Source organism: Mustela erminea, chromosome 17 (genome assembly GCF_009829155.1).
Source record: "Mustela erminea isolate mMusErm1 chromosome 17, mMusErm1.Pri, whole genome shotgun sequence".
NCBI classification, from domain to species: Eukaryota; Metazoa; Chordata; class Mammalia; order Carnivora; family Mustelidae; genus Mustela; species Mustela erminea.
In genome coordinates this window covers 43,659,146-43,677,980 of record NC_045630.1, presented here as the reverse complement: position 1 = coordinate 43,677,980, position 18,835 = coordinate 43,659,146, and the positions used below count along the sequence as shown (strand labels likewise).

At 56.5% G+C, this 18,835-nt stretch overlaps 1 protein-coding gene across 3 annotated transcripts in view; it reads right to left on the bottom strand.

Annotated features, from left to right (window-relative positions):
* The window catches only part of PPFIA4 (PTPRF interacting protein alpha 4), a 46,558-nt gene extending 27,857 nt beyond the window's left edge, over positions 1 to 18,701 (bottom strand). For all 3 annotated transcript variants that reach the window (XM_032317881.1, XM_032317882.1, XM_032317880.1), the window contains exons 1-9: positions 18,544 to 18,701; positions 6,264 to 6,895; positions 2,938 to 3,039; positions 2,417 to 2,581; positions 2,042 to 2,116; positions 1,723 to 1,812; positions 958 to 1,149; positions 506 to 652; positions 118 to 252 (exon numbers count right to left, since the gene is read on the bottom strand). In XM_032317881.1, coding sequence (XP_032173772.1) covers positions 118 to 252; positions 506 to 652; positions 958 to 1,149; positions 1,723 to 1,812; positions 2,042 to 2,116; positions 2,417 to 2,581; positions 2,938 to 3,039; positions 6,264 to 6,497 — 1,140 coding nt within the window. In that variant the 5' untranslated portion in view covers positions 6,498 to 6,895; positions 18,544 to 18,701. The remainder of the gene's footprint in view (positions 1 to 117; positions 253 to 505; positions 653 to 957; positions 1,150 to 1,722; positions 1,813 to 2,041; positions 2,117 to 2,416; positions 2,582 to 2,937; positions 3,040 to 6,263; positions 6,896 to 18,543) is intronic.
* Between the last annotated feature and the right edge of the window lie 134 nt (positions 18,702 to 18,835).

The following is an 18,835-nucleotide window of genomic DNA, read 5'->3' as shown; positions in this document are numbered from 1 at the left end:
CCATTTCCTGGCTCCCAGCCCCGCGTGCCTCCTACTCTCTCTGCACACCGCATCAGAGCTCCATAAAGCTCCGGAAGCCGAAACAGAGGCAGAGCCCTGCGCCCTGGGCCCACTTGCCTTGGTGAGAGCTGCGATCCTCTGGGCCAGTTCGGCCTCCACCTCGGGCAGGGTCTCAGCCTTGCGCATGGTCTGCTGCAGCCTCTGCTCTGCGGCCTCTAGCAGCTCCTGCAGGTGCCGGGCCTTCTCTTCACACTGGCGGGGATGGCTGGGAGTCAAGAGGGAGCCCCAAAGCCTTCCCCCTACCCCGTCCCTGCCCCAGGCCCTGCCCCAGGAGAGAGCAGGTGATAGGCCAGAGGAGCCAAGGATAACCGGGTTCTTGGCTGCCCTCGAGGAGACCTGCAGGACCCCCAGGCTCCTGGGCCCCCGGGGTAGAGGTTCCAGCATCATCACCAGGACCTCCAGGGTCAAGTACAATGCCCGCCCCCGCACCAGCGAGAGGAGTTACCTGGCGGTGCAGGGACTCCTTATTGGCCAGCTCATTCTCCAGCTTGTCATTGAGGTCATGGATGGACGTGGCCTCACGCTGCGCAGCCAGGTAGCGCTTCTCGAGTGTTGTGATTCTCTCCTCCATGTCTTCCTTCTGGGCCAGAGCCTGGGGCAGGAGAGGAGGGCATGGGAGGGAAAGGCATCAGCTTCTCTCTGCCCCCATCCTGCCTGCACCTCCTCACCAACGCCTGACTGCCTATATCCTCCCCATGCCCCCCTGCCAGTTTCTGACCTTGACCCAGCCTTCCTGCTATGCCTCCGCACAGTGGACCCCACCCAGTGTTCCCTCTTAAACTCCCCAGCCCCAGCCTGGCCTCCCTCCACACCTAGGGCATTCTAGCATCTGCCCTCCAGAGTGCTGAATGCCTGCACACTGCAACCAGGTAGGGGCAGGTGGGCGCCCGAGCTCACCTCCCGGAGGTCCCGCTGATGCTTGCTGCTCAGCTCCTCCGACTTGATGAGGTCCCGGCGGGCAGTGCCCAGATCCTCCTCAAGTTCAGCCACTGTTGCCGTCAGGGTGACCAGTCGCTCCCGAGCCTGGTTCAGCTCAAAGTTCTGCTTCTCCAGGAGCTCCTGCAGCTCCTCTACCTGGCCCGTGTCATCCTCCGGGGACAGCGAGCCGTGAGTCAGTCGTCGGGCCCAGGGTAGCCCACCCCCTTGGCCCACCCCAGGGACGGCACTCCCAGAGCAGATCCCAGCTCTGCCTCCAATGACCGTGCACACCTCTAGCAGCACCGGCCTTCCTCGGGGCCCCAGGAGCTCGCGCCAGACAGAGACCAAACAAAACACCCTTGTTCTCCTGTGTCTCTTTTGAAAAACCGTAGTGTCTAGTTTTACCTGCTGTCTCAGAATCTTGTCACCCGGGAAGGGGCATGATTAGGGGAACTAAGGCTCGGGGAGAGAGAAGGGATCGGATCTGACACTGACACACACAGTGCCTTAAGGATTCCAGCACACAACAGAGTAGGCGCCTAGCTGCATGTGGGGGACACACATACAAAATCTATTGATTTCTTTACGGGTGGGGTAGGGGGAAGAAGGAAAGAGACCTGGGAATATTGGAGAAAGCCCCGAATTTCACTCAAGCGTTTGTTCTCCTGAACAAACGCAGGGTGGGGCCCTCACATCCCGTCTGGGGGCAGCTCTGCCCCTGCCACGCAGTTCCCCATGACCCACCTTCCACAGGCGCTTCGGTCCCCTCTCCACGGTCCCCTCCTCTTCCGCCACTCCATCGCGAACCCCGGCCCCCTGCTGCAGGGCAGACACCTGTATGGAGGGCACAGCCCCCAGGGTGGTGAGTCAAAGAGAAGAGAACTTCCGGTGTATTCCAGACCCTTCTGAGTCCCCTGCCTCCTCCCAGCCTTGCATTGGCTAGGGGTCTCCAGCCATGACCGTGGGAAGAAATCCAGTGCAGAAGTGAGTGGGGCAGAGCACTGAACCCGCCTCAGCTACCGGGAGCTGCAGCCTACAGGTGGAGGGCGGGCGGGCGGCTCACCTGCTGGTGGGCCCCTGCCAGCTGCTCTTCCAAGGTGGTCACTCGCTCCAGGGCTGCTCGGAGCCGCTCCCGCACCTGCCCGGGGTAAGGGGAGATGGAGGAAGACACAGGGACCCCACGGGACTCCGGCTGCAGGAGCCTGGCCTTGGTCTACCAGCACTGGGGCACGAGGCAGAGAGAGGGGCCTGCCAAGAGGCCCATCTCCGAGAGGGAACGGAACACTGGACCCGGGAATAAGGCTGGTGGGAGGAGGGGCCGGGGCGAAGCTCGAGGGCAGTTTTCCCTCAACACGGGGTGCAGAAACCGCAGAGGAGGGACGTGCATTGGCGAGGCCAGGTGGTGGGGTGGGCCACGCGGCAGGCCTAGGCCGGCTACCTTCTCGTCCAGGGCCTTGTGGTGCTCGAACAGCGACTTGAGGGCCTTCAGCACCTCCACCTCACTGGACACCCCTGAAGGCGACTGGGCCTGGCGCTTCACCACAGTCATCCGCAGCGACCGCTCGTGGCGGGACACCAGGCACTCCAGATGTTCCAGGAGCAACTGGTAGGGCACGGGGCAGGGCAAGAGGGAGGGCTGTGAGCAGTGCCCCGGGAGCTAGAAGCAGGACCCCCGTGACCACTGAGAAGACATGAGTAGGGCCGTGCACCCCCTTATTAAAATGTTGAAATGCTTCAGGTTGGTGAACAGCTGCTGCCCCAAGCCAGCTGCTCCAGCCTCTGTCCCAAGACCCAGACGTTCCCAGGGCCACCCTTATCTATGGGGGAGAAACCTAGGATCGACCCCAGAACATAAGACATGAAGAGGTCAGCATGGGGCCGGGGATGTGTCTGGCCCTGGCCACGCCCTTGGTCGGGGGTTCACCCCACAACACACACACACCTGGTCACCCCACTTACCCTCGTGTTATTCCGCTCTGCTTTCAGCTCTGATATCTCTTCCTCCCTTTCTAGAAGCTGCTCCCGACACATGCTCAGCTCCCGAGTTAAGGTGGCAAATTCCTGAAAACCCCCAAGACCCCTGAGTGCTCGGGGATTTGCCCCCTAACCAGTGCCCTGCATGCCCACATCGGTGGTGGGACCTTCTCACCCACCCCTTACTTCTGGCACCTGCCCCCAGAAAAGTCCCCATCCATCCAAACCACAGTTAGCATCCGTGCCCCCAGAGGGGTCCCCATCTCTGGGTCCCCCATCTACTCCAAGTACACATTAGGGTATGAGGGGACAGAGGTGGAAACAAGAGTGAGAAAGTCAAGGAATCTGTTCTGAGGCCCCTTCCCCCTCCAGCCAACAACATAACCCCATTATATCCTGCCCCCTAGTTTGTATTTCTGCTCAATGACTTTATCCTTTAGAAACAGATGGAGGGGAGTCTCACCTCTGGGTTGGCAAGGCAAGGTCCCGACAAAGACTGGTGGATATTAGATAAGGAAGAGAGGGGGCTTTGAAGCGAGTGCCCCAGGGAGCTCCCTCCCACGCCCCCGCTGCCAGGGCTTTGCAAGAAACGGGTGGCCGTGAAATAAAGGGACTGAAATAAGGACCCACGTATGTGGGAGCAGGAGAGCCTGCAGACCTGCGTGGTCAGCCATGCGGCTCTAGTCCACATCCCAGGGACCCCCACTTTCTTAGTCCAAGGCTGCAACCTGGTGCCTGATGCCAGTTCACTCGCTCTGACCTTACCAAGTATCCATGCTCAAAGTGCCCCTTTGAGGAGCCCTGTCCCCACACTGTCAGGCCCAGACACACAGAGACACCTTTCCAGCCCACGCTTCTCAGTGAGGACAAGCACACAAGGGTGAGAGGCTAGCCCCGCAGTTCCAGGTCTATTGTGCCCTACTTATTCAAGCAGACATCATCTCATTCCAGAAAAGTTTTCCGAAAGGTGGCCCGAACTGTGGAGGGTCTGGGAGGGACTGCACAGTGGCTGCAGCCCTCTCCTAACTGAAGCCTCCTTCCGTCCACCAAGGACTTGTGATTGAAGGAAGAATTCCAAAGCAATCCCCTCTTATCACTCCAGCTTAGGCAACAGGGTCAAGGGCTGTGGGAAGTGGCCAAGGGACCCAGGGATGCCAGAGCCTGAGAAGCCTCAGATCTCTCCAACCTTGTTCCTTGATTCTTGCCTTTCTGTCAAGGCCATGGCCAAAGGTGGCCAAATATCTCACCAGCCAGGCATGGCCCCAGTGGTGCCCCCCTCCTTTACACACACACACACCATGCACGTGCACACTCACACACATTCACTCTCACGCCCACTCACACGCGTTTCACACTCACACACATCATGCACACATGCACACGTACATATACCCAGAGACGGAACTCAGCACATCTCTAGCCCCACGCCATTGCGCCACCTCCGAAGGACCCGTGCTCTCCTCCCCGTCCTTCCCTGGGCTCCCCACCCGGACATCTGCCTCCTCCCCAACTCTAGCCCATTGGACACACTGCTGCCAGGACAGTCTCCCAAAGCAAGGCATTGTCCACAACACAGAATATAAGCCCTGAGTATCCTGTTTTTCAAGCTTCTCTCTCATGGGCTCCTTTCATACATCCTAAAACCTGGTGAGCCCGGGTCACCTGCCATGTCCAATCACCAGCAAACTGTCTTGATTCCACACCTTTGCTCAATGGGCTACCTCCCCCTGGAAAGCCCAACTCTCTGTCACCAGGTGATGAAATCACATCTATCTTTCAAAGTCCATCTCAAAGGATACGCGTCCTTGGGACCTTTCCAGACTCCGCAGAGGAAGGCTGTCTCCCTGCCCTGAACGCTGTCTGGAATAGGGCTCAACAGCACCAGCTTAGGAACCCATCGTTCAAGCACAACTACCGTGAACACCTACCATGTACCAGGTCCTGTGATGCTCCCTGGGGACACAGTGACAAGAAAGATATAAGCCCTGCCTGCCTACAGCTCCCAGCATAGGGCTAGACTCAAATCCCAGCTCTGCCCCATTAGCTGTGTGACCTTGGACAAGTCACCTAGCCTCTCTGAAGCTCCACCTCTATCTGTAAGATAGAAGCACAGGCTTCCTCCCCTGTTGCTACGATGATCAAATGAGCCAATGTATGTAAAGCGCTTAGCACGGGTCTGCCAAAGGCAGCAACTTTTAACACTGATGCAGTTTAAACGACCGTTGGGGCCACTCTTCTCTTCCCCTACCTACCTGGTCTTCCAGTCGCTCGGCTTTTTCTCTATCTCCTTTCTAGTCTGTTGGCCCCAGGGGCAGGGCCTGGCTCCTTCAATCTATGGCTTGTTCAGGGCCTCCTGAACCTTGTCCTCCCGCAGGACTCCATATCCCTCTCCATCAAGCACCACCAGACTCTGCCCCCACCAGTTCTGAGCACTGGGCAGGAGAGTCCTGTGGTCCACCTGGGTTCACCCTGATTCTTCTCCCCACACGCGGGGAAACGGTGGACGTATGGCTCCTCACGGCTGTCTCCCCGGTCCAGGCAGCAACACACACACACACACACGCGCACGCACACGCACACACACAAACACACATGCATGCACGCACGCACACACAGGCTGGGCAACCGGCTAATCTCCTCAAGCATCACCTTCCATCACTTGTGAAATAGAAATGATGGCGGTAACAGTAGCAACTTCATAGCTGCGAGCATTGAGCGAGGCCAACTGCACAGAGTGCTTAGTACTCAGAAAACACAGAAATGGTGACTTCATTGCTAGCAATGGTGGTATTGTTGATTAAGGAGCCTAAGAGAGGTGTCAAGGTACCTGGCTTCTAAATCCAGCTCTGCCTAGACTTTTCTACGCCGTGCCTCTTGTTCTTTCCATCTGTGTGATAAGAGGTGGACTAGATGATCCTAAGACTTCTCCATTTCCACCCTCCGTTTCCCCACCCACCACCTCCGAGAATAGGGCACTGACAAGGCACAGGCAAAGCAGAGGCGTCTTTCCAGTCTAGGGTGCCACCTGCTGGCCGCATAGGCTCACTGCAGTGGGCCGCTATGGCTGGGTTTTCTTCCAGCATCAAATTCCATCCATTTCTCCGGGTGAAACCAATCCCAGGCCGAGGAGCTTGGAAGTGGGAAAGGACTTATGCAGGCAGATGAAGGGAAGTTAAAAGATCTGTGAATTCCATTTGTTGATATGCAAATGATGCAGATAAACTGAGGGCCCAGAGCTCACCGGGTTCTGGGCTCTGCCGGGCTAGGGGAGAGTTGGGGGATTGAGGGAGATGCGGACCACGTGGCCTTACCTGGGGGAGGGCGGAGTTAAGGTGGCGCTGGAGCTGGTCCCGTTCATGCAGGGCGTCCTGGAGCCGGCTCTGCGTGGCCGCCAAGGTCTCCTGACTCTCCCGAAGGGACTCCAGCAACTTCTCCCGCTCGTCCAGCATGTTGACCATCAGCTGCTCAAAGTTGGCGTCAGCATCGGCACCGTGGGGGGGGCCCAGCGGGTCCCCCTCATTGATTGTGGGCATCACCTCACACATGGTGGGGGTGGGCAGGGCCTTCTCAGCGGCAGGGGACGGGACGGAGTTCACAGGGTTGACACCTCCGGAGCGACCCAGGACATGGGTCTCTGAGCAGGCGGCACCAGGCAAGCGAACGGGTGGGCGGGCGCTTCTCCCATGCCATCAGTTGCTCTTGCTCTGGAAGAGGCCTGGTGCCCGGGGCACCCCTGTGGACTGGAGCCAGAGGGTCAGGCTTAACCTCTCAGGGCTGGGGCTGGGTGCCCTATGTCCCCAGACAAGCAGGCAGCAGCCGAGTGTGGCCATGACAGGCAGACAGAGCAGGGCTGGAAGAGGGCCCTCCGCTTAGGCTGAGCGCTGGAGCCTGGCCGAGTCCCAGCTGGGTCTAGCGACACCCATCGTTACTGGAAGGCAGTGGTCTGTGGAAGAAGAGGCTGCCGTGAGGACCAGCTGAGTAGAGAAGGGCATCCAGGGGTGGGGGTGGGGGCACAGGACACAGGACCTGGACCAGAAGGTGGGGGAGGAGAGCGAGGCGTTGACGCATGCCCCTTCTCCAGGCTTACTCACTCAGATGGCGCCTTGCTCACTTCTCCCAAGGAATGCACATGCCCGCTGCCTGCCGTAGCCTCTGCCTCTAGCTCTCCCCACCCCCAGCTGTCAGAAGTGCAGCCGCAGTGGAGTGGTTCCCCACCCACGTGGCTCACTGGCCAAATATAGAAATGATTCAGTCAGTGGCAAGGGAGCAGCCAGCAGGCTGCCCAGAGTCCTCCTGAGACCCAGGGGGTGGGAGAGAAGAGTGGGCGGATAGGGTCTCTGCCTCCACCATAGCCTTCTCCCCTGCACTTAGGCAAGGTAAGCACAGAAGGGGTTAAAGGGCTCTTCATAGGCAGGGGTCCACTAGGGTCACAGGAAACAGGGGCAGGGCAGCTCCTACCCAGACCACTGACATAGTCTGGTTCCTCAGAAAGGCACAGGCTGGGCACAGGGGTGGCAGACAGCCCTGACCGGCTCCATGCCCATCATTTGGAAAAGAGGCTCTGGTTCAAGTCATCCCCACTCCTGAAACCAGGCAGACAGCAGGCTGCCACTCTGAATTTGTGGCCCACCACCTCCGCGTTGGAGCAAGACCTGAATGAGGTGAAGGGACCCGGGGTCATGCGGGGGGTACGGGGTGTTGCTTTCCTGATGTGTACGGGCCCTGGCTCGTGGCTAGACATCTTCTCCTTCCGTGTAATGTCTATGGCCATCACCAGCCAGGACGGTTAGCATGTGCACAGCCTGGCTCCAGGAACCCCTGGAACCTGGCACAGGGAAGCCCAGTGGTCAGAGCAAAGGAAGGTGTGCTGGGGAAGGCGGCTGCAGCTGGGGATTTCTCTGCCCAGCACGGGCTTCCAATTCCCCTGCCCGCTGCTGGAAGGCCACCACTTTAGTCGGTTTTCAGAGGAAGCTGTCTCAGAGCTCCTGCTGCATGAGAAACAAGATGGGAGCAGCCAGCACAGCCCTAGGCCCAGAGGAGACGCTCCATATACAGTGCTTTCCTCCCTACCCTCCCCTCCCCATTTGGGAGACATGGGGACAGCGTCTTGCCTACCCCTTAGGTGGCCAGCGTGGGCGACAGGCAGATTGGGACGGTCAGGGAAGAGATAGGAGGTGTCAGGACCCAATATGAGAAGTCAGACCCTGGGCAGCACCCAGCCTATGGCAGGGCTGAGCCCAGCAGGGCAACCATAGAAGGGCCATGCCCCTTCCACGTGAACCTGACTGTCATCTCCCTCGCCACCCCACCCCCCACCAAGTACTCGGGATCTAGGTAGAAATGGAAGAGCAAGAGGGAGGCTGGGGAGCCTCAAGCTAGAGCACAAGCTTGAGAACTCCTGAGCTTGTCACCACAGCCCTTCCCAAGGGGCCCAGGCTTTCAGGCTGGCCCAAGGGTGTGCCCACACACGCACATAGGCAGACGCAGAAATCTGGGGACCTGGGACCTAAGCATGTGGCCACACACCTGCTCTCGACACAAACTGGACACAGACACTAACCCAGGGGATCCTTTCCTCCAGCTGGACAGCCACTGTGGAGGGCAGTGTCCCAGCAAATCACAGAGGTGAAAAGTAGCCCCCTGCTCTGCACCACCCCCCACCTCAATGTCCCCGCCCCCCAGAGCAGCAGGGGGTGGACAGGACCCGGCTGCCAGCCCAGTCTTGCCAGGACTGACAACTCACTGATGCTGATAACAGCCATTCCTCCAGTTCTCCCATCCACCCTGAATGCTCTGAGCTCTGAGGCTGAAAGCCACGATGCCGCCCCCCACCCCCAGACCTCTCCAAGCTCACAAGCGGCCCGGCCGTCATTCCCTCCCACGCCCTCACCCCACGCCAAGAAAAAAATGAGAGAGCACGAGGGAAGGCTAGGCTGGGGAATGGGCTCCTGGGGGCAGAATCTGCCCTTTGGAGAAGAGCCATGGTGTGCTCAGGAGCTCAGGGGCCCAGGAGCTGCCTCAGCCCAACAGATCCCGAGCATCCTGCAGGGTAGTGGAGAGGAGGGAGCCCAGAGCTGGGACTCTGGACAGCGAGGCTGTGGTTCTGCCACAGATCAGCAGGATGACCTTGGGCTTGTCACCGCCTACTGAGAGTTCTGCTGTCAGATGGAACCCACGACCCTTGTTTTGCCCACTCTCCAGCGGGGAGATCACAGATAAACAGAAAGCGGCGCAGGATTGCAGGGGTGTGTGAAGGACCATCAGTGGTGTGCAAAGGCAGGCCTGTGGAAGGGGTTTGGAAGTTCTCAGGAAGGGAGAACAGACCTCAGGCCGCCCGCTGTGATGTGCTAGCTATTTGATCCAACTTGGCCTCCCCAAATCCTTCTGGTCATTCTGGCAACAGAGAAGCTGGCTGTGTAAGCAAGGCCCTTTCCCAGCCTCCCTCCCAGCCGGGTGCCCCTGTGCTTCCCCTTGTGAAATGGCATCGTGGAGAGCAGGCTGCGGATGAGCCCAGAGGGCACTGCCAGGCTCGATGCCCCAAGACGGCTGCCCGAGACTCCCCCACCCCAGCCACGGCCGGCCCCGCGAGGAGAGCAGAAGGGACCCCCCCGCCCTGGTCCTGCCGGTGCAGGGAGCAGAGCAGAAGGGAGCTCGAGGGCAGCCAGGCGGGGACACCTGGCTCCTTCTGGCTCCAGGGCCGGCTTTAAATAGCGTAATTATCATCTCAGCCTCACCGAAGCCTCCTCGACTCCTGCACAATTTCTAAGTAACGCTCCCAGGTCCTGATTCCGAGGTGACAGCTACCAGCCCCCAAAGTGAGCATTTGAGGGGCTTTGCCAGCGAGGAGTGTGGGCAGGCTGTGAAACAGAGGGAGAGGGCTCCAGAGAGAGCAGGCGTGAGGGTGAGTGTGTGTGCATGTGGCGGGGGTGGGGGGGGGTGTCAGACCCACACCAGGTGTCTGGGCTCTTCTTGCCAGAAGAGGCAAATCAGAGGCCTCTCTGGCTTCTCAAAAGTCACCCCCATCTCTTCCGCACAAACAGGACGGCTGTGCCCTGATGGACCTGATGCTCTGACCAGCCACACACATGCACACACGTAACTGGCTGGCTCCCCACGGCCCTCCGAGATGCCAGCTGGGCCCCACCTTGGTGAGGGAGCTCCTGGAGGGCACAGCCGGCGGCCCTGTGGGGGCCAGAGGGCCAGGGCGAAGCTGGCTGCCGCTGTGCCCGTGGGAGTGGGCCTCAGGCTGGAGGCCCCGGAGCAAAGCGGTAAGACAGGCGGGCCCTGCGCCCACTGGGCCAGAAGAAGGGAGGTGGTCCTCCGGGAAAATCATACCAATTATGAAAGCAGCTCTGACTTACTGGCTATTGACCCCAGGCCAGGCTGTCCTGCATTCACCTACTTTAATTCTCACAGTCCCTCACAAGGAAGACACAGTCCTTCCCCCTCCACAGACGTGAGGACTGGGTCTCAGAGTCATGTACCCGAATCTACAGAGCTGTGAAGAGGAAGAACTCAGATTCTATCCTAGTCTGTCTGACTCCAAGGCAGGGAGAGGGGGTAAGAAAGGGCAAGAGAGACTGTGACTCCTTCACGATTTCTCACCCTCGCCCAAGGGCATGGCAGCCCAGGGCCAGCTCTCCTTGGCCCTTCTCCTACCACCCCCCCCCCCAGGGAAGGAAGGCCCCTGACCAGCAACCACCATGCTCCCCAGGTGTCCACTTCCTCACCAGAGGTGACCCATGTCCAAGGCTTCAGCCACCATCCATCTAAATCCCTCCCCCAACCCCATCTCCCCTAGGGGCTCCAAACAGAGTTGTGAGCAGTCCCCTGAGACCCGCACACCACACCACATCCCTCAGGAACTGAGGACACCCCTCGGCTCCCCTCATCCTGTGGGGTTTCCAGATACTACCCTCCCAGGACAATGACGTCCAGCTGCCCACCTCTCCTTCCCTCCAACCCAGAAGCTTCTCCTCCTCCCGTCCCTCTCCCTGTTCAGCCCACCACCCCAAAAAGCCTTGCCCTCACTCCTCCTCTCCTGCAAGAGCCCAGTGAGCTTCCTCCCCTGCTCACTGTCCTGCTCTTGGACCACTGCTCACGAGTCCTGGCATCTCACCCAGCCTGCCTCAGTCTCCCCTTCCATGTCAGCCTAAGGCACTTCCGATCACCCTTCTAAGCCCACCTCAAATACTACTTCGTCCATGGGGCCTTCTGTGATCCCCCCCAGTAAGATCAAGCCTTCCCCAGACCCAGCACGGCTTTTTACTCTTACCTCTCTCTGTGATACATCATCTCATCGGAAGACCCGGGGCTAAGAACCATGCCCTACTTACCTTTGGATGCCCCAACACAGGGGTCGTAACATACATAGAATGGAACAGACACATGTAACAGGGCTGTTTCTGGACAGACCACCCCTGCCCAAGTTCCCAAAATAGTAAAAACTGGCTCAAGGCCTGGGAATAGGTTCATTTATCTTGTCTTCTGAAAATGAAACCTTCTGGAGAGCAAGACAGGGGCCACTCCTGCTTGGCAAGGCAGACTGTGGAACAGGCTGATGGGTCTGAATGCTGGCTCCTCCACTGACCACCACGTGGCTGGGAAAAGATGCTTAATCTCTCGGAGCCTCAGTTCCTCATCTGTGAAATGGGGATGATAGCAATGCCCACCTCAGACAGCTGATTTGAGGATCACTGGAGTTCATGGGCACAGAGGGCTGGGATCACGGCCCAGCGCTCAGGGGTGAATCCGAGCACCTCAGGCTCCTAAGGCACCTCCAGGCCAGGCCCACTTTGAACATACTAAGAAAACTAAAAATCTGTATTAGCTACAGGAAGCTACAGGTTGCCCAAGAAAACCTCCCAGAAAAGCTCTCCTGACAGTTTCTCATGGCTGCAAGAATCCCTTCAAAAGCACACAGTTTTCCAGGCCTCCGAAAAGACCAACAGTGAGACTTTACCTCTCTGGGCTTTGGGTTCCCAAATCTGGAAGATGAAGGTCATAACACACAACATGCCCTCGTGGTCTTCTAGGTTGTCATGAGGGTCAAAGGGGATAAGACAGAAACTGATCTGAGGAGTAGAAAATGCTACCCAAGGACCCATGGGCACCGAAGGCCACCCAGGGCCTCCATGTCCTCATGCCGGGCACCTTCAGGTAGGCACAGGGAGTGAGGTCTCTATCCAACAGGCTCCCCTGGGCCTGTCTCTGTGCAGCCCATCTCCCCAACTGCTCCCCACACGTTAGGTATGGGTCACTTCTTCCCGAGACATGGCCTGTCATTTGGGTGAGCGTATGACTTACTGTCCAAACCAGGCCCTTCCTAAGAATCAATGGAAGCACTGTGAACACTCACACCAGGACACAGGTGTAAACTGAGCCACAGCTGCCTGTATGGTCACCCTCACTATCACCACCCCAGGGGGACTAATGTCAAAGACTAATGGAGAAAGGAGGACTGGGAGTCTCTTCTAAACACTACCTCTTCTAAAATACCCAAAAGTGGAGCCATCGCAACTACCTCTTTAAATGAAGACAGGACCAGCGCCTGGCTGGCTGTCGGTTAAGCATCTGCCTTCGGCTCAGCTCATGATCCCTGGGTCCTGGGATCAAGCCCCGCATCGGGCTCCCTGCTCTAAGAAGAGCCTGCTTCTCCCTCTGACCCTCCCCTGGCCTTCTCCCTGCGCACTCTCTCTTTCTCTCTGTCAAATAAATAAATAAAATCTTTAAAAAAATAAAAGAAGACAGGATTTGCAGACTGAGATAGTACCTTTAGGGCCTGCCCGGGGACAATACCACGGCAAAGGGGAGGCAAAGGTAAAAGGCCCTGAACTCCCTTTTCTTAATATAATCTCATCCGTTCTGAATCTGTCGATGTTTCTGGATGTCTGATTAAGGTCTCATTTGTATAAAAGGGCTCCAGTCGAAAAAGCATCATACGTTTACGTACGGCTTCCAGAAGGCTCCCATTAAGTAAACACCTGCTCCCTCAGAGAGTCAGCACGTCAGTGCCACAGGACGACCAGCCCAAGAAGGCTGCACAGGTGACATGGGAGGGTCTACTGACTCCTTCCCACATTCCAAAGGGCTCCCAGAGATCTCAACCAACCAAGCCTGCAGCCCCGGAACACAGCGCACGACTTGGGCTGAAATGACCTCATTAAGTTCAGCAACCCTGGCTGACTTCTGCTAACCAGAGCCATTGGTCAACACTCATACCTGCCTTTAAAAATTGTTTGCAAAAGAAGAAACAAAGTAATAAATGTGGCTTATCTGGAGAATAAAAATCTTTCAAAACTAGGGGTCAAAATCTATAGGCCCAATATGATTCTTCTGGCATTGGGGGAAAAAGAAAAAAAAAAAAGCTCAGAAGTATCCAAGTTAGTAGATGAGCCCCTAGATGAGGGAGCTGTCCTGGAGCAGAAAACAGAGCTGCCCACATCAGGAACACGAGAGGGAAGTACTGACCGGGGCCAGGGCATGGAAGGTCCAGAGTACTCAGAACTGCATCTTCATGAGTGTGCCTGGTGACCAAAGGGTATGGGGAGGGGGTGATTATCAAAGAGAGAGAATGTATGTGTATTGGGGTGTGGGGGGGGACATGTGCATCCATGCAACAGTGTGTAAGAGTCATGATAATGTGTGGTGTGCAGGGACGGCCATGGTCACGAGTACGGGCCCCGCGAGCAGGTGCATGCACAACGAGCGGCACGTATAATGGTGGGTATGTACGCATAATGGCGAGACAGACTGTGTGTGGTCATTTGTCAAGGGCTCACGACGTAGGACTATGGTCATGCCAACGTGTCGTGTACGTAGAATCATGAGAGTGAACGCATGTGGCTACGTAAGCACATACACCTGGAGTCATGAAATCGCGCATGCTCAGAAGAGCACATGTGTGCCATGAGAGCTTCCGCGCGTGCGCGATCATGAAGGAGAGTCCGTGCATGCGCAGTCTTGAACCTGTGTGAGCGTGTGTGAGAGAAGAGGGAGGGATGGAAAGGATAAAGAAAGAATGAAGTACTGACCGGGGGCTCTGACCCAAACGAGAGCCAAACATTCTGGGTACTCCGCAGTTGGCCTGGTGGGAGCCGAGGTCAAGGAACGGCACCCAGCCCACTCTTCTGACTGCCACCCATCCAACCCCAGGACTCCCTGTGCATTAGAGATGGCAGCGGTCACCCCCTGGATCTCCCGGCGTGTCACTCCTCATAAAACAGCCCAGACCAAGGTCCTGGCCTGGTCCCCCTCCCCGAGCCTTCTACCCTCAGCATCCTCCAAGCCAGAAAGGAGAAGGGGACTCCTCTTCTGGAGTGGCTGCCAAGGACCCCTACCATCCACCGCCTACCCCAACCCATCTCTTACCTAGAACTGCACATTCCAGCATGGAAGCATCTTCTCCGAGGTCACCTAGGCCAATCTCCCACACAGTGTGGAAGTTCCTTCCACACCTCCCTTACACTCAGTCTTTCTTTGATTATCCTTCAGGAACAGGAGCTCCCTGCTAAATGAGGAAGCCCTCATTGTCCTAAGGAAACTTCTACCACTGAATGGAAACCTATCTCCCCTTTGAAGTGACAGTTACCTATCTGAAGACAGTAGCCATGAAATCACGCGGGCAGCATAATTTATCTACAAGAATCCAACTATCCTGGGTGAGCAAAATAAGCCATAAAAGACTCTAATGCAAACCAGCTATTTCATTCCACACTTAACTACAAAATTACATTGTATGGAAGTACTCTTTTTAAAATCACTGTACACATTACATAATTAATATGTAATGTATACTACATCTGTACGGTAACATTATTGTTCCACATTAGAAACCTACAGCCATATACCATGCTATACGGGAGACCTGGGGATTTTCACTTTACTTACTGCTATAGAATCTAATTCTCCCACTGAGATGTACCACCACCATACTAGGCCCCCAAAGGCTGCTCTGCTCCAGGTTAAATATTTCTAGTGTCATTGAATTCAGGGAATCAGAAGACAGACCTCTTCTATTCAATACAACAATTAACCTATGGAGTAGATTTCCTTAATCCAGTGCTAAGAATTGTCATGGACACAAGAGGTGGGTAAGATATGCCGTCAACCCCCCAAAAGTTTATGGTCTACTTGAGAGAACACAGAGTGGCTCCCCGGTCACCATCCGGGGATGGTGCCTCATTTTCTGTGATCTCAGTTCCCAGCAGTCAACCACTGATGGAAGCAGAAGATCCTGACACATCAGAAGGTCAACAGTAGCCTATCCCTACATCACGGCGCCCACATCATTCTCCTCACTTCATCCCATCAGGGAGCCATTTTATTATCTTTTTTTAAAATAAAAATTTTATTTATTTATTTGACAGAGGTCACAAGTAGGCAGAGAGGCAGGCAGGGGGGCGGGGCAAGCAGGCTCCGCGCTGAGCGACAAGCCCCATGTGGGGCTCGATCCCAGGACCCTGGGATCATGACCCCAACAGAAGGCAGAGGCTTTAACCCACTGAGCCACCCAGGGGCCCCCATTTTATTATCTTGTATCATCGCAAGAAAAAGGGGGAGGACAGTAAGATAGTAAAGAGAGTAGAGAGAGAAACCACAGTCTCATAATTTTTATTATAGTAAATTGTTATAATTGTTCTATTTTAGTATCAGTTATTGTTGTTAATCTCTTATTGGGACTAACATATAGATTAAACTATCATAGGTGTGGAGCTTGGGGAAAAAATAGGATCCGAGTACACAGGATCCAAGTACTACCTGTGGTTTCAGGCATCCCCTGAGGGTCCTGGAATGTATCCCCTGCGAAAAGGCAGACTGCCATCCCCACGCCATGGTTCAAAAGCAACAGGGAGTAGCACGTGACCAAACGCCCAGTCTCTGGCACAGCCTGGGGGTCAGCGCAGAGAACCACTTGGAGTATGACCGACTTAATTTACTGGTGGCGGTTTCTCCTCCAGCTCTCTCAGAATGAAGCAGCCTCAGCCAGGGCCTCGAAGCCCCACAGGCAACAAGCTGCTCTGTGTTAGAGTTGATTTCACCCAAGGGAATAGAAGACACTTGATGGGGGCCGGAAGTGGGGGTGGTCTGCAGCACCCAACCAAGCCAAGCAATGAGCTGGGCAGCAGTCATGTTTCCTGTGTAATCGCAGAGCCATTGCCAAGAAGAGGGCCATCCTCAAGCTCTGCCCAGCCCAGGAGTTTCACACCATGCTAGCTCAGAGCTACTTCTCCCACTATCCCCACACCCCCACCCTTAGCCCTCATGGGCCCTGCCCTCGAGGCATTCTCAGTTCCCGTGGGCTCCTCCCAGCACAGCAGAGACTGAGGGGCCCCTAGAAGCTGCCCCTCTCACCACGGTCCATCCCAGTACTTTTTACTCTCCTGGCCATCTGAAGTGCCACGCTCCTGTGAGCCAACACAGGATGCCCTCCAGAGCTAATTATAGGTCAGTGAGCTAGCAGGCCAGAGGGTGACAGATGGTGTCTTCATGTGGCTGCGATACACACCGCCCCTCCCTCTGACCTCCCCTTCGTTTCTCCAGGTCCCATACCTGGGACCTAGACGCTGAGGCAGCTGTCCGTGCTGTGGTCCCCCCTGCTCCTTACGAGCTCCTCTCCAGGACACACATGCCACATGCAACTCTGTGCCCATCAGAAGCTACACCTTGCTCTACAGTGACCCATCCAAGGGTGCAGAGCCCCATGGGAGAGTATCCCTGGCAGAAAAAGGCCTCAGCTAGGGCCTCCATACCCTAAAGACCCTTGACCCCAGCTCCCTGGCCCACTGGGCTTGAACCCTGGCTCCTCCTCCTCCCCTCAGCTCTCACCCTATTATTCTCAGAGGCTCTGAAAGGACCCACTGAAGTCCCTGATGACACCTGCCAACTCTGAGATTCCAGCCATCAACTCAGAAAAGAGACCGAGGAGCCCAGCTGCCTGCCCTGCCCCTCCTCCAATCCCTCCTTATCACCCAAAGACCAGACCTCATATACGCCGCAGTTCTGACATCATGACCTGCTCACCAGCATACACCCAGCTCAACCGGACAAGGTTTCACTTCACACCCCCTTCCCCCACACTCTTCTATCTTCCAGAGCCCGCATCTCCCACTGTGCCAGCTGTTCGCTACATTCTTAGCCCCCAATAACCACTGTGCTACTCATCATCTCATTATTTTGAGAAGCTGTTTCTTTCAGGCAGCCTTCTCAGGCGTCAGAGTCTTAGAAAATAGCGAATTCATTCAAACTGTTCCTTTTGCTAAGGCAGCTTCTCTCGGGACTACCTGGCCAGTTAACAGTGGTAGGGGGTGAGTAGGTTGGAATCCAGTTCGGACAGCTGTTTGAAAGCACGTGGACAGGGCTCTGCTTTTTTATAATGTAATAGCAGATGTAACAAAATGGGGAGTAGGGGCTGTTAAGAGAGTGCCTACTGTGTGTATCTTTCAGCTGCTCCATGGACCTAAATTGCCTTCAGAAGACCCACCACATAGCATGGTGCTTGGCATATAGTAGGTGCCCAATAAATGTTTGCTGAGTATTGAACAAACTACTGGGTATCAGTTCCAACACCTCCGGAAAGGAGGGAAGTCCCTGAAACCTAGCTACCAGAGGGGACCCCTAAGCTCCCACCGGGAGGGGATCTCCATGCTAAACAGAGCCTCCTCCTTAACCACTTGCTCACCACAGAACAGCAGAACAGCAGCCCCAACTCCCATATCCCTCTAATGGATACTACCAGCATACCTCTCCTCAAAGGTGACATCAGCACCTAATGGCACCTTCTCCTGGAGCCCTCCTCCTCCTCCTCAAAGAAAACCACCCACACATTTCCAAGTCCTCCAAACCGACCTCTCTCTTCCCACCCATCATCAAACGCTGCAGGATCTATACCGGAAAACACCAAAACACCCCTACGGCGTGGTCCAAAGTCAATTCCCTACTCCCACCCTCCCAGTTCAGGAATCTATTCCAGCCCTCTTTTCCGGTTGCGCCCACTCTCTCCCCCACCCCCGCCAGACCTCAGTTTGGCCGCTCCTTCCATCCCATCGCCCTAGCACTGCGGAGACGGGGGCATTTCTGGCAGAGCCTGAGACTGACAGTTAAGGAACAGAGAGCTAGCGACATTAATAAGGGGTGTTAGCAGCAACGCGGGAAGGATTAAGACCCCCGGTAAGCGCGAAAACCTCAGCACCTCCTGTGTCCAAATGAGCGGAGCTGGCCCAGGAGCTAAGAGGTGCTTTTTCTCTGACTCTCCAGGATGGTTAATGGGGGCGCAGTCCATCCAGCTCCCACCGGGAGACTTGCCAACTCAGCCCCCCTCCTCCGAGGCTGATGGAGCTGAGGGCGAACTCCACGCCCTCCCGCAAACCGGGCATCACCCCCCAATTCTCACCCCCAAGGGCACAGGGCACTGCAAAGGCCGGCGAGGAGCGGCGGAGGGAGCAGCATCTATGTCAGCCGCAGGAGACACATCCGGAGTAAAACGATGCTGTTTTCCAATGCGCGCTAGACAGAGACCCCTCCCCAAAGTGGAGGGGAGCTGGAGGTGAGAAAAGCGGCATCCTTTCCCCACCCCATGTTCTGGACGCTCACCTGCCTGCAGTAGTCGAAAGACAGGCTGCTTAGCTGCGAAGAGGAAGGGAGCCGCCCCCCACCCGGGGAGCCCGACGCGTCCTAGGGAGCAGAGCGGGCGCGGAGGTAGCTAGCTGCAGCCTCCGCCAGCGTCGAAGCGCCCCGCCCCTGTCTCCCGGAAGGCCTCTGGCCCCACCCCCAAGGGCGGGGCCTGGTAGGCTCCCTCGAGGCCACGCCCCCTCCCCAACACGTGACGAGAGCCACTTTGCTACTGCGCGCCATCTTGACTTGGCCTGCGCTGGGGTGGCTGAAA